Source organism: Scyliorhinus canicula, chromosome 15, assembly GCF_902713615.1.
Source record: "Scyliorhinus canicula chromosome 15, sScyCan1.1, whole genome shotgun sequence".
Lineage (NCBI taxonomy): Eukaryota > Metazoa > Chordata > Chondrichthyes > Carcharhiniformes > Scyliorhinidae > Scyliorhinus > Scyliorhinus canicula.
The window spans coordinates 7,935,919-7,953,028 of record NC_052160.1 but is presented as its reverse complement, the minus strand read 5'-3'; the positions used below and the strand labels follow the sequence as shown (position 1 = coordinate 7,953,028).

Genomic DNA, 17,110 nt, shown 5'->3' with positions numbered 1-17,110 from the left:
ATACTTACAAAGAGAGAGAGAAGAAATGCAGGAGAGCCCATGGGGACACTGTCCTGTTAAAGGACAAACAAAAAAAAACACTTGATGAATGGCTGAAGCAATATTCTATGTTTGTATTTCAATGTGTTACTGTGGTAATACGTTAAAAAATGGTAGCAGCGCAACTTGTTTTTTTAAATGATGGATGTCAGTGAGAGAGGAAATGTAAGGACCTCAAAAAGGAATTGGCTTCTTTTAAAATCTTTTTAGTTTTGGCAGTTTTGACATTTGTCACCATTTCTAACTCTGATCTCCGATAAAAATCTAAAGACCGAATTGTTAATTATTTCTATTTACTAAGATCCAAATAAATGCATTTCCAGTTTTTATTTTCACTTAAATTATTCTTTGTTTTTTTTTGTCCAAAAGTGTCACCACTCTTCCCAAAAATGTTCTGCTGGTTTATCTTCACTATCGCTTTCAGGCTCAAACCCAATTGTTTTCAATATAAATTTAGATTACCCGATTATTTTTTTTCCCAATTAAGGGGCAATTTAGCATGGCCAATTCACCTAACCTGCACATCTTTGGGTTCTGGGGGTGAAACCCACGCAGATACGGGGAGAATGTGCAAACTCCACACGGACAGTGACCCAGGGCCGGGATTCGAACCCGGGTCCTCAGCACCACAGTCCCAGTGCTAACCACTGCATCATACGCCGCCCTGACTCTAACCTAATTTAGTTGCAATTTCAGGAATGGTATTTTTTTTTTTTAATTTACAGTACCCAATTCATTTTTTCCAATTAAGGGGCAATTTAGCATTGCCAATCCACCTAGCCTGCACATCTTTTGGGTTGTGGGGGCGAAACTCACGCAACTACAGGGAAAATGTGCAAACTCCACATGGACAGTGACCCAGAGCCGGGGTTGAACCTGGGACCTCGGCGCCATGAGGCAGCAGTGCTAACCACTGTGCCACCGTGCTGCCCCAGGAATGGTATCTTGCCCAAGTGGCAAAACCAGAGATGCATTAGTCGGGCCAGGGAGTGCTATCCAGCATTTTCACAGCGGGTTCATTGCAGTTGAAACAGACACTCTCCTAGTCTCATATCTACAAGTCTGGTAGTTTTCAGCATGATCACTTGGAGGTGATTGGAAAACAGGTCCAATTTTCTCCTCTGACCATATCCCAACCCACCCCCAACTCTTCGCTCAGAGGCGGCAAGACCAATTGTCGCAACTGCAACGATATAACCAAAGACAGAACCTGGGTTTGTTCTGATCTGGCATTTGGGTGGGGAGGGAAAAGGATCAGATTATGTAACTAAAAGTTACTTTACAATGTTTCCTCCTGCTTTCTTTAAAAAAAAAATTTAAAGTGCCCAATTATATTTTTTTCCAATTAAGGGGCAATTTAGCGTAGCCAATCCACCTACCCTGCACATTTTTGGAGGACATGGGGAAAATGTGCAAACTCCAAAGGACATGACCCAGAGCCGGGATTGAATCTGGGTCCTCAGTACCATAGGCAGCAATGCTAACCACTGTGCCACATGGCACCCTTTCCCTCCTGCTTTCTATCCTCATGCCAAAGTATCTCAATTATTGTTATTCGAGAAGTCCTGCCATTAATTCAGCAATTTCAGCCATCAATTTCCAGATCCACTAACTTGTGAAAGCAGCAAGTGTAATTTTTGGTGATTTTCTAAATTAAAATATGATGAGAATAGTGCAATTATATTGTTTAAATTACAATCACATTGCTATAGGTAACATGCGCAATATAAACAATGGTTTGTGGCTTTTTTTTTAAAACACTGGGTTCATCTGGTCCCCTTCAATACTTAAATAATAATGCTACCAATGATACTAACATGATCAACCCTGGGTGCTGCCTAAGCTTTTCTGAACTATCGTCAAAGCACTCCTGCAGTGCTTTTCTTTTGGATTCTGACCCTTCACAAATACCACAGCTGATCTGTCACATCGCACATCTGATTAAGCCGATTTGAAAATGTTGTCTTTTGGTTACAGGCCAAGCTTTAATTTCGAATCAGGGTTACTGTTACAAGCTGGTGTACAGCTTGTGATTGACTCGGGAATTTCCTCATAAAAGGTGAAATCTAAGTGATTAATTTATTGTAATGTCTGTTATTTAATAACCAATTTTACAGGTTTCACTGTTTAACATTTTAGACTAACAGAATTCATGGCCCTGGCTCTTTATAAAGACCTTGTGTTTCAGACATACACTGACCTTTTCTGCAGCATCCTGTTTTCGAGTTGACTCTCGCCCACGCAGGCTCTTAGCACTGATTCCAGACTCCGATGTTTGCATTATTAACTGTGTGGCTAGAAATTGCTGAAAGGGCAGAGAGGGAAAAAAAATCAGGGAGAAAGATAACAGTAGTGCTAAACCTAAACAGAAGCAATATCATAACTGTTTCTTGAAGCATAATGGTGTCATCATTTAAGGGTATTTTCCCCAATTGAAGAAGGGCAAGGGATTTTTGCAGTTCTTGACACTCCTCTTGCCTGCACCTCTCAGCTAAGTCAATAATCAGACTATAAGGGAATATTTGGAAATGTTACCAAAAGTAAAGAATTTCCACCTAAATAGTTAAATAATGAAAACTGGAGTTTAGAGGCGTGACAGTGGATTTAGACAGGCAATGAAATCTGCCTAAGCAAATGCATTTCAACGCTGACATAGATGTCAAGTATATAGATATCAAGTAATAGGACGGCACGGTAGCACAGTGGTTAGCACTGTTCCTTCACCGCAACAGTCGATTCCCGATTTGGGTCACTGTCTGTGCGAAGCCTGCTCGTTCTCCCCGTGTCTGCGTGGGTTTCCTCTGAGTGCTCCAGTTTCCTCCCACAAGTCCCGAAAGATGTGCTGTTCGGTAATTTGGACATTCTGAATTCTCCCTCTGTGTATCCGAACAGGCGGCGGAATGTGGCAACTAGGGGCTTTTCACAGTAACTTAATCACAGTGCTAATGCAAGCCTAATTGTGACAATAAAGATTATTAATATTAAGTAATGTATAGTGGACCATAACGCACATCACTGATGTAAACAGAATCAGAATAAATCAGCCATGGGAGATTCAAAAGTAAAACAGTAATAGGATGCTGTGTATTGTTCAGTGCTGCCTGATAGATCTGCTGATATGGTGATACCGTTTGCGTTACATGCACTAATATTAGTGCAAAATGTCTTGTATGCACTTACAGTATATAAGTAAATGTAGTTTACATGCACACACTTAAATATTTACCATCTGTCACTAATGACAGCGCTCTTTTTTTTAAAATTTAGAGTACCCAATTATTTTTTCCAATTAAGGGGCAATTTAGCGTGGCCAATCCACCTATCCTGCACATCTTTGGGTTGTGGGGGTGAAACCCATGCAGACACGGGGAGAATGTGCAAACTCCTCATGGACAGTGACCCAGGGCCGGGATTCGAACCCAGGTCCTCAGCGCCGTAGGCAGCAATGCTAACCACCGTGCCACCGTGCCGCCCAATGACAGCACTCTTAATCATTAAAACATGCTTTCTCACTTTCCTTTTCAATTTACTAATTACCAGCAAACACGCAAACAGGTTGTTTGTTGTTTGAATATTAGCATTGCGATCACATACTCAACAATGGTGCCAATTATTTTTTAATTTACTAATCAGAAATCCAATTATCCCCATCTGGATTTCCAATTAGTCACACCTACCCATTAGCTGAGGGGTTGATCACTACTGGCATAGCAAAAGTACATCATCTGCAGATTGTACTCAGGATTTACAATACACTGCTTGGACCACACTTAAAAAAATGGCGTTCAGTTCTGGTCACACCACTAAAAACATATACAAGTAAAGCAGTGATGGAAAAACCTAACCCGTACTGTTCTTGACTGTAAAGACAATGAACCATAAAATTACTATCGCAGGAACTTCAGGAATGGCGTGTTCAGACTTGGATCTAATTGAGGCTACAGAATGAGTTTCCAAATGATTCCCCACCATCACCCACCTCTTCCCATTTATAACTTCATATATTTACAACGACAAAAGGATTGTTTTCTTAAAAAGAAAACATGGGTTAGTTCATTAACTATTTGGATGAAATTACATGTCATGACCATCCTCAGGTTTGCAAAATATTAAAAGTTGTGGATCTACCTGGATTTGCTCCAAGACATCACGCTGCATTTCTAATGCCATGTGATACACATCATGGTCAGAGCTATTGTACATCACTGCATTCTGGAACATAAGCATTATGTCCCGCTGAAACTCTGCAGTTGTGCGAATTAAACCAGTCTCAATATTTTTCTTTATGGTGGATAAATCCATTGGTCTGTAAAGATGACATTAAACAGTGATCAGTACAAGCAACCCTTCTCTACCATGATCACCCTCCCACGAGATAATTTTTTGGGGATCATATTTAATGGTCATTCTTTACACTAAAAATCAAACTACAACAAAAACTTTACTGTACATAAATAACGCTGAATTTTCCAAAGTTCTTACCATTATCATTTCTCATTATCAATTCTTATCACTAAGTACAGATTAACGTTCCCGGTAAGTCCATAGCCACAATGCCTCTTGATGTTACGTTCCCATGGTTCTTGATTGCCAAAAGTCTTGCACTGTATACTCAGCTTAACCTTATGCTCCATTGTCCAGTAGCTAAGAAAGGGTCCAGTTGTATAGTATATAAAAATGGAAGAGTCAATTACATCTACCAATAGGGCAGCACGGTGGTACAGTGGGTTAGCCCTGCAATCTCATGGCGCTGAGGTCCCAGGTTCGATCCCGGCTCTGGGTCACTGTCCGTGTGGAGTTTGCACATTCTCCCCGTGTTTGCGTGGGTTTCGCCCCCACAATCCAAAGATGTGCAAAGTAGGTGGATTGCACATGCTAAATTGCCCTTAATTGAAAAAAAAATGAATTGGGTACTCTAAATTTTTTTAAAAAGGACAAAAAAAAAATTACATCTACCAAGATCCTCCTTCGTATTTGTAAATTTACTACTCTTGGGCTTCCTGTTATGCTGCTAAACAAAAGTGGCTCCTGTGGTATTTGCACAGCAGCCAACCCCCTGAACAACTCTCCAAAAAACCCATCGTCATGGGAGCGTTCCTTTAAGAAAGGTTTTTGTCTGGTCACATGGTTTCAGTGATGTCATTTGCGTGGGTGGAGCTGGGCTGTGGCTCAGTTTTTACTTTCACTTTGAGTTTTAGACTGGTTGGAATTGCACAGGTTGAAAGAAGTGTTTTTCTCTATCTTCATTTTAAAAGCTGTCACAGATTACTTGGTAACTAAAAGAGATGATTGCTTTCTGGAAGGAATTCAAATCTGCTGTGTGAAAAGGGGAACAGAGTACCAATAACAAATCTTATATCAGTGAGAATGCCGTGTGCTGGGTCATGCCTTTGAAAAGGGGTTTCTGGTTTTACTTGGATTTTGTTATTTAATTGGAACAGTTAAGGGGGAATTCATTAAGGGTTATACATAGATTACTGTAGCTGTGTGGGGTCTGTGTGTTTGTAATTGATAAAAGTTCTTGCTGAGTGTGTTTATACAAATGTTAACTAAATTCTTAGAATAAAGCTTGTTTTTTTGATTAAAAGCGCCTAAGAAGATCGTCGACTAACACCTGAAAGGCAGGCTCTTCTGCTCTTCCCAGCCAAATTAAACAAACAGTTATAGGTCAGGCGAACTCCATAATATACTTTGGAGTTTTCGAAACCCTGGCCCATAACACCATGTACATAAATGTTATGTGTTCAATCACCCACACCATCCAAATTCAGCGCACAGTTGTTAAGTTACAGAGTTGTCAACAGTATGGGGTTGAGAATCAAACCCATTAACGTACACTTCAATTTTCTTTTAAAAGTGAAAGTTTAAACTCAAGGTAAGGGGAGTTGCAAATGCTGAAAAATGGAACGTTTCCCCCTTTTTATTGTGCCAATTTGGCAGGAAGCTATTTGGGGAGACACAAAGTATTGCTATTTTGCTGCACTGAAAACTTCTTCCAACTTTACTTTGCATTATTGGGAGTTTGATGCTGTGAATTGGGTTGGGACGATGAAAGATTGTTTCTCATAGGATCGATCAGATCAAGGCGAGACAACTTTCATCAGATCAGGTTGGGCTAAACTTTAACAAAAAGATACTCTGCTAACCTCATTGCATCAGCAAATCCCTCAATTAGCACTCATCATAACAGAAAACATATTTCAAACAAAAAAGATGGAATAGCAATCCATGTCTCAGTGACTGTTCAATGACTTTTCGGATTCCTGAGCTCATGCTGGGGGGAAAAGAAACTATAACTGAGATTTCAATCTATGGACCACTTATTACTCCTCGTGTCATCAGCTTCTAATTGTAGCCACATTAATTGATGGCAACAAGATAAATCTTCACAGAGTGACAGGGGATCATTAATCTGTGCTGCTTCATGCATACGGTTGCATCAATTTGTCGAGGTCCCTTAGCATATCACTTCCTCATTCATATTCAGACCAAGCTTCCATTCAGCACTTCACCAAAGCAAAATAAAACTCAGACTGCAAACACAGAAATGTAGGGTTCTCCATTCTGATACTCCAATATGTTGCATCCCCCTGAAAAATTATTCCTATGTACTGGTATGTTTATACTTATACAGCAGAAATCTTCTGCACACTACGTTTACTTATAAATAGATATAAATGCGTGCGCTTTTCTGATGGCTCTGTAACATACACATCATGCACGAGTGAAGGTTAAATGCCTGGGTTGAGATTTTGAAAATAAATTAATAGCAACGGCCAAATCATTACATGTACATGATGTGGAGATGCCGGCGTTGGACTGGGGTGGACAGTAAGAAGTCTTACAACACCAGGTTAAAGTCCAACAGGTTTGTATCGAATCACTAGCTTTTGGAGCACTGCTCCTTCCTCAGGTGAATGACTCTTCATTACTCATTACTCTCCATGGAACCTTAATAAACGTTTTGCAGTGTAGGTTAACAAAATGCTTACAAGAGTTACATACTTTTATGCTAAAAACATTTCTGTTACAACAATTTTAGAGATTACAATCTAACGTTTTGGTCGATAACATTGCCGTTGTGATCCTTTTTACAAAAATACATTTGAGCTTTGAAAGGGATGGTGAATAAAAGGAGCATTGATGATCAATAAGCAAATAGCTGAAAATAGGTATAGCAACAAAGAGCAATTTCACCATCAGGAAGCACACCACAAATAACTCAAGGTTATGAGGTATTTTTGCATTACAGACATCTCTGTGCACCAATTGAGGCTTATGTTGGGCTTTGTAACCCTCTCAAACTTCTGTCATGTGGAGGTGGTGGCGGAGCGGTGTTGTTACTGGACTATTAATCCAGAGACCCAGGGATGTGCTCCAGGGACCAGGGTTCAAATCCCACTACGGCAGAATTCAAAACTAAAATTGGATTGCCATGACGACCGTGAAATGATTGTTGATTGGTGTAAATTTCCGCTATTCAGAACTTGAATGGCAAGATCCAGGAGAAATGGGAAGTGGAGTTGGGAGGGAAGGTCAATTGGGGAGTATGGAGTGAGGCACTGCGTAAGGAAAACAGGACCTCCTTTTGTGCAAGGCTGAGCCTGATACAGTTTAAGGTGGTGCACAGAGTGCAGATGACTCTGGCGAGAATGAGTGGGTTCTTTCAGGGGGTAGCAGAGTGTGAGGGGTGTGTGTGGGGGGTGGGGGGAGAATCACATGCACATGTTTTGGGGTTGCGAAAAATTGGGAAGATTCTGGGTGGGAGTGTTCGCAGTCTTAGCCAGGATAGCGGAGAAAGAGGTGGACCCGGACCCTTTGTTGGCGATATTTGGGATTTCAGAGAAGCCGGAGTTCATGGAGAGGAGGAAGGTCGCTGTTGTGGCCTTCGCCTCTCTGATTGCACGGTGGAAAATTTTACTAGAGTGGTGGTCGGCATCGCCACCGGCTCGATTGGGTGACCTTAACGACTTCCTGCGGCTGGAGAAGTTGAAGTATGGGTTAAGGGGCTCTACGTGGGGTGGGGTTTGAGAAAAGGTGGGGGATGTTTGTGATCGTGTTTGAAGAGCTGTTCGTCGTGGGGCGGGGCATGGGGGGTTGGGTGGGGGAGAGAGAGAAATTTGTATAGACACTATAGTTCATTGGTAGGAAGTATGTTTCTCAGGGTGTTTATTTGCTGTAACCTGTTTTGATACATGTTTGTATGAAAATACATTTAAAGAAAGAACGAACTTGAATGGCTCGTCCAAGAAACTGACCTATGTACAATGCTATGATATCCTGGGGCAATATCGTCTGTCACTGGTTGAAGGAATACATTAGCGTATCTGTGAAAGGAAGAACACACTTTAGAAATAGAGACGGACAATGTTGCAAAACATTCATTTTGTTCTGTGCTCTGCATTCATCTGTAGGCGTGTTGACAAGGATAAAAAACACTACAACATAGCAGGTAGCGAAACTTTGTCATACACAGTAACTGAAGAATTTAGACTACAAATATAGACTAAAATTATCCACCTGAAACACAGAGAGAACAAGGGCCCAGTAACAAATCAGAACAAAAGAAATGAAGAAGCGAAAACTGAAAAGCAAAGAAAGCAGCTGGAAAGGCAGCCAACCCAGCAACATATGAAAGAAAAAGTATGAAAAATGAAGTCGGACTCCTCAGTTGGTGAGACAGGTCTCTGCAATGGTGCTCGAGTTGTAATGGGTATAACAAAGGAGCGGAGGCTCCGAGGAGTAATGTTGTAAGAACGTGAGGAGTGGGCTTTCAGGGACAGACTGTCCATTGGAAGTTTAAACTTTCCAGGCTATTTGCACGTCGATCCATGCGTCAGGATTATAGACCACACAACAAGAACAGATAAACAGATCCAAATGCGTTACTGCAGATCGGCACTAACCTATGATTGGCGGCTGCTCTCCATACCAGCATAATAGCCTTTTTCCAGATTTTCTGAGCTTGAATGGCTTCCTGATCTTCACTACAAACTGAACTGGAGAAGACAACAGGGAGGAAACTAAGTTACAAATTAAGATCACTAAAATAAGTTGCAGTAATGCAGGTAGCTTTCAAAGACATCACACCATCTCTCTGTATCTGCACAGAAGCATTATAATATCTGCATTCAGAATTAATTTCTTTTCATCTTTTCATCTGCACCGGTTACTTTTTCAAAACAGCACTATTATTAAAACGTGACCAAGTTGCCAAAATAAAATTGATGATTTAGTTTGTTTTGAATTCCACAACCACTTAAAAATGCTGCTAATATTGTAAGCAACACAACACTCTTTTCAGCCAAGGTATTTGTGCTTTTCTACAATACATCATGTGTAAGTGCATTAAGTTATTTTTCACGAACAATAAAAGAGCAAGTTCTTAATGAATCCTAGCAAAGTGAAAAGATGGATGAAGTCAACTGTTACTGTAAAACATGTGACGGATTGGGAAACAATTAGGATCTTTACAACTTACCTATGTAGCACCTTTAACACAATAAAAGGTCCCACGATGCTTTGCAGATGCATTATAAAACAAAATATGACACAAAAAAACACATAAGGAGATATTAGGTCAGCTGACCAAAAGCTTATTCAAAGAGGTAGGTGCTAAAGAGTCCCCTATATAATGAACACAGTAAGAAGTCTTACAACACTAGATTACAGTCCAGCAGTGTTTCAAATCACTAGCTTTCGGAGCACTGCTTCTTCCTCAGGTGAATGAAGAGGTAGGTTCCAGAAACATACATGGACCCAGGACAGTTGGTAGGATTTTGCAAGCCCAGGACATACTTAATTACCTGCAAAGACTCGTATTCAAAGTATCGTCTTGCATCTTTGACTTTGTCTATATGTGTGTTTCTGCAATCTACCTCTTCACTCACCTGAGGAAGGAGCAGTGCTCCGAAAGCTAGTGATTCAAAACAAACCTGTTGGACTTTTAACCTGGTGTTGTAAGACTTCTTACTGTGTTCATCCCAGTCCAACGCCAGCATCTCCACATCATGACTGTATAATGAAAGCAAGGTACAGAGATAGAGAGATGTAGGGAGGATATTCAAAGGCTTAGGCAACTGAAAGTGTGACCAACAATGGTAAAGTGATTAAAATCACGGATGCAGAAAAGACCAGAATTAGAGAAGTACAGATATCGGTCGGTTGTGGGATGGAGGAGATTACAGCAATAGGGAGGGGGCGGAAGCCTTGGAGGGGTTTGAAAACAAGGATTAGAATTTTCAAATCAAGGTGTTGCTTGACATGGGGTCAATGCTGGTCAGTGAGCGCTATGGTAATCGGTGAAAGGGATTTGGTGCAGCGGCAGAATTTTAGATGGCCTCAGGTTTATGGAGGTTAGAATGTGGAGGCCAGTGTGTTGGAATAGTCAGGTTATAATAATCTTTATTGTCACAAGTAGGCTTGCATTAACACTGCAATGAAGTTACTGTGAAAAGCCCCGAGTCGCCACATTCCGGCGCGTGTTCAGGTACACAGAGGGAGAATTCAGAATGTCCAAATGACCTAACAGCACGTCTTTCGGGACTTGTGGGAGGAAACCGGAGCAGCCGGAGGAAACCCACGCAGACACGGGGAGGACGTGCAGACTCCGCACAGACAGTGACCCATTAGAGGTAGCGAAGGCATGAAAGAGACTTGCAGCCACTGATGTGCTAAGGCAGGGGCTAAGTTACGAAGGTGGAAATCGGCAGCCTTAGAAATAGTGCAAATAGGAGGAAGCTCATCTCCAGATCAATGTGGCACCAAGGTTGCAATCTGTGCCAGCAAATGAAAACTTACACCATTCTTGGGCTTTAATTAAAACTGTATCAAAGTACAATGAAGTACAGCAGAATAAGTTGTTCCCAAAGTTCTACAGTGCAAGGCTAAGCAAATATTGATATCATTTTAGCAAGCTGAATATCACATGACTCGCTCCACTTAGGGTTGAAACAAACAGCTTCCAAACTTACAACTGAGAGGAAGCAGGGCTGCTGGGTATTGAATCAGCAAGGACTGAAGACTGCAAATGTGCATTATGGACACTGAATCCATCATCACTTTCACTGACGGGTGGCTCATTGTCAGTTTCTGACATATAGACCTCATTTGGTTCCTCTTCCCTGGCTTCATCCGTACTGGCAGCTTCACTTGCGCCATCCTCCTCTTTCGGAACAAGCACCTCTTGCAGCTGTGAAAACACCATACCCATCATTGTACAGAACGCAAACTTGCCACCCCCACATTGATTCTGTCTATACCTCTCGCTGCCTCAGGAAGGCAGACAGCATTATCAGAGACCCCTCCCACCCAGGCATTGCCTTGTTCCAGACCCATCCATCAGGCAGAAGGCACAGAAGTCTGAAGACTCACACATCCAGACATAGGAACAGCTTCTTCCCCACAGCTACAAGACTAGTCAATGACTCCCCCTCGGACTGATCTGTTCCCTGTACGAACACTATTCACGACACCCTATGCTGCTCTTGCTCAGGTATTTGTTTTGTTTGGCCCCTTGTTTCACACTATAACCAATCACGGTTTGTCGATGTACCATTTGTCAATGTTCCCTGTTGATTATTCTTGTGTCTACTATGTACGTACTGTGTACATTCCTCAGCCACAGAAAAATACTTTTCACTGTACTTCGGTACGTGACAATAAATCAAATCAAAATGTTCTTGTCACAATACTCATCAATTTACACAATTCCCATCTAAACAGCTGACTCATTCGTCCTATTCTTTTCTGTCACTGGAGCGAGTGACATAGCGGTATTGTCATTGGACTGGTAATCCAGAGACCCCTGGTACTGCTCTGGGGACTCAGGTTCGAATCCCACTACAGCAGATGGTGAAATTCAAGTTTAATAAAAATCTGGAATCTAATGAAGATCATGAAACTATTGTTGCAAAAAACCCATCTGGTTCACCAATGTACTTTAGAGGAGGAAATCTGCTGTCTTTACCTGGTCTGGCCAGAACCACAGCAAATGGTTGACTCTTAATATGCCCCTCAGTTTGAGAGCAATTAGGGATGGGAACTGATGCTGGTCTTGCCAGAGACTCCAGTATCCCATGAAAGAACTTAAAACAAAAAAGACTATGTAACAACTGGAATGCCATTAAAACCGATCTGGATTATGAATATCCTTTTGGAAAGGAAATCATCTAAACCCTTACCTCGTCTAGCCCAAGCGTGTCTCCAACCTCACAGTAATGTGGTCCTCTTAAATTGCCTCACTGAACTGAACATTAAATTGCCTCACTCAATGAATGCTGGAAAATGGATCTATCTTGCTATCTCTATATCTCCTGATTAATAGAGGCTGGCAGACCAGCTCAGTTGTTCCACTGTCCTGTATTCTAGTTTTACTTTCGAACGGTTTTGTTTATATTATTCAGATGTTATTGAACTTTCTTTTAATGCGAGAACATAGAACATACAGTGCAGGAAGCCATCCGGCCCATCGGGATCCAACAGGGTTGTTGTTCCATAACTAAAATTTAAAGTGAACTGGAAGAAATATTCATAGAACGTACAGTGCAGAAGGAGGCCATTCGGCCCATCGAGTCTGCACCAACCCACTTAAGCCCTCACTTCCACGCTATCCCCGTAACCCAATAACCCTTGCTAACCTTTTTGGTCACTATAGGCAATTTAGCATGACCTATCCTGCACGTCTTTGGACTGTGGGAGGAAACCGGAGCACCCGGAGGAAACCCATGCAGACACAGGGAGAACGTGCAAACTCCGCACAGACAGTGACCCAGCGGGGAATCGAACCTGGGACCCTGGCGCTGTGAAGCCACAGTGCGAGCCGCTTGTGCTACCGTGCTGCCTCCAAACATTAACTTGTTAAACTCTGAAATTGGATGGCACCTTAGACCAGGAGAACAAAAAGGACTCAAGTTCAAATATCACGGGAACATCATTCAAGTTTAACAACGTTATCAAATCATTTGATAAAAGATCAACTCAATATCACAGCAGGTGCAAATTTTACTGAACTTACAGTAGACAGAATCGTTACTTAAATACAACCGCAGTATCCTAGAATTATATAATCTCAGATGCACAGTACCTTGATTTGGCCCTTTACAATTATGCCAGTCTCATCCTTTGTGGATTCTGAAGGTTGAAAACAAGGAGGAGTCTGACATTAATTTTAATGTGATTCTTGAATTATTATTCATATAGCGTTTGAACATTTTTCATCAGACAAAAGGTCATCATCAACAAGGTCAGTAAAATCGCACAGCAAAATAGCACAACTATGACTCTCCTCCTCCCCTCCCCCCCCCCCCCCCCCCCCCCCACACCCAGCCCACTCTTTTAAAAAAAAACCCGCAAAAAATGTACTCATAAAAAATACTTGATCAATACGAAATATGTGTGTAGTAGATTTAGTAAATGACTCGAGTAGCTCTTAGGCAAAGTGAGACTGGGTTTCCAACATGCAATGCTGCAGAAAAAGAGGGCACTCGCTTGTACCTAAAGACATTCACAAGGTGGCTTCCTAATTCCGTCAGCACCGACAGGCAGAACTGAGCCGCCACCTCTCAAGGGCAATAAATAAGAAAGCCTGGTCAGCAATGTTCACATACCACGAATGAATAACAGAAAATAGAGGCCATATGCTTTCCCGTAGAGAAAATAAATGCCATGATAAGATTTTATAAAGTCAGATGGGGGGTTGCCACCACATTGTCCTGAGTGGCGAATGAGCGGCACAGGAGACTAACAAACGGCTGAGCCGAGAACTTGAAACATACGCATCGGGTGAGTTCAAAATTAACTCAACATCGAGTCCCATCATTTCAAATAACAACCTCTGATCCCATTTTTCCAAATAGCAGCTGCTGATGATGATTCCCCAATTCCCATCTATATTGCCTCTAGATCCAAATTCTGCTCTGACAAGGGGTCACCAATCTGAAGATACTGAATTTGTCTCCCTCACAGATACTGGCAGATCTGACCAGTATTTCTGTTTTAATCCCATCTTTTGTTTCATCTCAATACCATCTCCTTTTCTCTTGCATGATCGTCCCTTTTGTCATTTAATCCCTCCTGCCTTCCACCCTACCACAGACATTCCCTTTCACCCCCTCCTTCCCCCTCCCTCTGTATTTGCTGAAAACCTGTTACATCTAACTTATTCCCAATTCTGAAAACAGGTCATCAAGCTGAAACATTAACTCGATTTCTTTCTCCAGATACTACTTCACCAGAGTACTTCCAGCATCTTCCATTTTTATAACAAGCTCGACTCCTGGTTTATTCAAGATTCAGTGCTAAGTCAAGGAGAATCAGCGAAGGTTCCTACGACTAATCTCTATTCAGTAGCCTCTGTTGGAAGCGTTTCCATGTGAGAGTTGGTGAGGTCAGGTTAAAAACTTGGCTGTGGTTGAACAGACTATCTAGGTGCACACAAAGAAAAGTCACTTGCACAAAGTACAAGAGGGAGACAGATGTTGTGGAATCATATGCTAATGATAGACCAAAGACTCAGGGGATGGGAAGGCAGGCAAATAAAGGAAAAATGAATGGGAAGAGACAGTAAGGTCAATAATGATTTTAAATAATTTATTAAATAAATATAAATAAAAGAGAAAAAAAAAGAGAAAAGATAATTAACAGGGGCAGCAGGGTAGCATGGTGGTTAGCATAAATGCTTCACAGCTCCAGGGTCCCAGGTTCGATTCCCGGCTGGGTCACTGTCTGTGTGGAGTCTGCACGTCCTCCCCGTGTGTGCGTGGGTTTCCTCCGGGTGCTCCGGTTTCCTCCCACAGTCCAAAGATGTGCGGGTTAGGTGGATTGGCCATGCTAAATTGCCCGTAGTGTCCTAATAAAAGTAAGGTTAAGGGGGGGTTGTTGGGTTACGGGTATAGGGTGGATACGTGGGTTTGAGTAGGGTGATCATAGCTCGGCACAACATTGAGGGCCGAAGGGCCTGTTCTGTGCTGTACTGTTCTATGTTCTATGTTCTAGAAGAAATTTGGATGTGTTAAATTATGTTGATGTTTCACTTGCCATCTTCTATACCAAATGGGTCTCACTGACTCCCCATTTCACTGACCTACAGTTTCGGATTGTCCCACTTCATCAGAGCTACTTTTGTTCAGGGTTGTGATCCTGGGGGACAGTTGTCCAATTTCGTCAGAGGTACTTTTGCTGCGTGCCGTGCTCCAGGGCAAGGGGTGCGCTGGTTCCTCAGATGTGCTTTTACTTCGTATGGTGGTCCGAGGTAAAGAACGTTCCAGCCCAAGTGTCTGCAAATGAAAGGAACAAACCCTTACAAAATGGAGATCAGGGCACCTGTTCTCAGGATGCATGTCTAAAGGCAAGGTCAGCTACATAAACTGACTCTTTAGCTTTCTCAAATCTATTACATAGATAGATACATAGAAGCAGGAGGCCGCCTTTTGGCCCTTCAAGCCTGCTCCGCCATTCATCACGATCATGGCTGATCATCCAGCTCAATAGCCTAATCGTGCTTTCTCCCCATAACCTTTGATCTATTTCTCCCAAGTGCTTTATCCAGCCGCCTCTTGAATATATTCAAAATATTAGTTTTCATTGACTGTTTAATAAAAATATACAGTCAAGTAAGCATACAAACTCATCAGCAGCAATTCAGAGAATGTTCACTCACTGATACCTTCTACTCCTAATTCACATTTGTACGTTCATATTAACTTCGCTCATATTCCAAGAGAGAGTGAGCATTCAAGCAGACAGGAGCAATAACCATTTTTGTAAAATGAGGGTCTTGAGGAATCATTTCAAAACTACTTAGGTTCATCATTCTGGACAGTAATAGTGTTGGATATTTCAGATTAGAGATCGAACAAGGTAACACTTTTATTTGAATTTTCCTTAATTACTAAAATGTGCCAACAATTGTTTGGTCTTATTATTATAAAATAAGCAGCAAACAAGTGAATGCAAACTTATCCTGAGCGCAACTACAATATTTATTTAGTTACACAAATTAATTAATGAAACCATGCTGTTTGTACACGGGGGGGCTGGATTCTCCACCCCACCACGCCACTTTTCAGCCACGACCCGACAGCGGGATTCTCCGTTATGCCGGCCGGTCAGTGGGGTTTCCCACTGTGGGGCAGCCCCACGCTGTCAGGAAACCCCCAGGCGCTGGCAAAACGGAGAATCCCGCCCCTGATGTTCTGTAATTTGTGTACACTTTTCTCTGCTATTCTCACCTCGGTTTTCAACCCGCTGCCTGGGGAATTTGTTGCGTTTCCTGCAGTTACGACTTGCTGTGCATGCCCTGAATTTGATTCACCGTCCTGTTCTTGCTCCTCTTTTACTTTCTCCGGCAACTCTTGCTTAATTGCTTTGATAACCAGTTTTTCCTCAGTTCCCAATCCAGCCAATATTTGGGTTTCCTCACTGGATGGGCGTTCCGGTTTATGAGTCTGCTCCTGGATTTCTTCAGGTTCCTCCTTTATCACCTGTTCTGCCCGAAACAGGGAGATTGTGTTTCCTTCAGCGGCAGTTAACTTCTCTCCAGCATCATCAGCGGGGAGGTCAATCAGTTCCGTTGCTTCTTCCACCTACAAAACAATAAAGGGTGACATATCAACCTTTTTTGTTTGATTAAACCTGCAAGATTCCAGGTACCAACTGTTGTCCTTTGGTTTTTCCACAAACATCCCACAGCTGAGAACTGCACGTTAATTAACATAGCAAAATTTGCAATTCTGGAAGCAGGCGACAGCTGACAACCCACACAAATTTGCGTACAGTAGACATCGGATTTTGAAAAAACTCTCATTTTAAAAAAGATTCTTCTTCCAATTTTAGCCTGGCCAATCCACCTACCCTACACATCTTTTGGGTTGTGGAGGCGAGACCCACGTTGACACAGGAAGAATGTGCAAACTCCACACAGACAGTGGCCCAGAGCCAGGGTCGAACCCGGGAACTCGCGCCTAGAGGCAGCAGTGCTAACCACTGCGCCGCCGTGCCTCCCGACGAAAAACTTTCTCAAGCAATCTTGCCGCGTCGCACCACGGGAGAAGATGGGACACCCATTTATGAA

At 42.2% G+C, this 17,110-nt stretch overlaps 1 protein-coding gene across 1 annotated transcript in view; it reads right to left on the bottom strand.

Annotated features, from left to right (window-relative positions):
• LOC119978145 (bromodomain-containing protein 8-like) overlaps window positions 1-17,110 on the bottom strand; it is an 86,755-nt gene that overhangs the window by 42,383 nt on the left and 27,262 nt on the right. The window contains exons 13-21 of the mRNA XM_038819585.1: window positions 16,269-16,622; window positions 15,122-15,314; window positions 13,124-13,170; window positions 11,013-11,230; window positions 8,946-9,038; window positions 8,298-8,366; window positions 4,168-4,345; window positions 2,240-2,344; window positions 9-53 (exon numbers count right to left, since the gene is read on the bottom strand). Of these exons, the coding sequence (XP_038675513.1) occupies window positions 9-53; window positions 2,240-2,344; window positions 4,168-4,345; window positions 8,298-8,366; window positions 8,946-9,038; window positions 11,013-11,230; window positions 13,124-13,170; window positions 15,122-15,314; window positions 16,269-16,622 (1,302 nt within the window). The remainder of the gene's footprint in view (window positions 1-8; window positions 54-2,239; window positions 2,345-4,167; window positions 4,346-8,297; window positions 8,367-8,945; window positions 9,039-11,012; window positions 11,231-13,123; window positions 13,171-15,121; window positions 15,315-16,268; window positions 16,623-17,110) is intronic.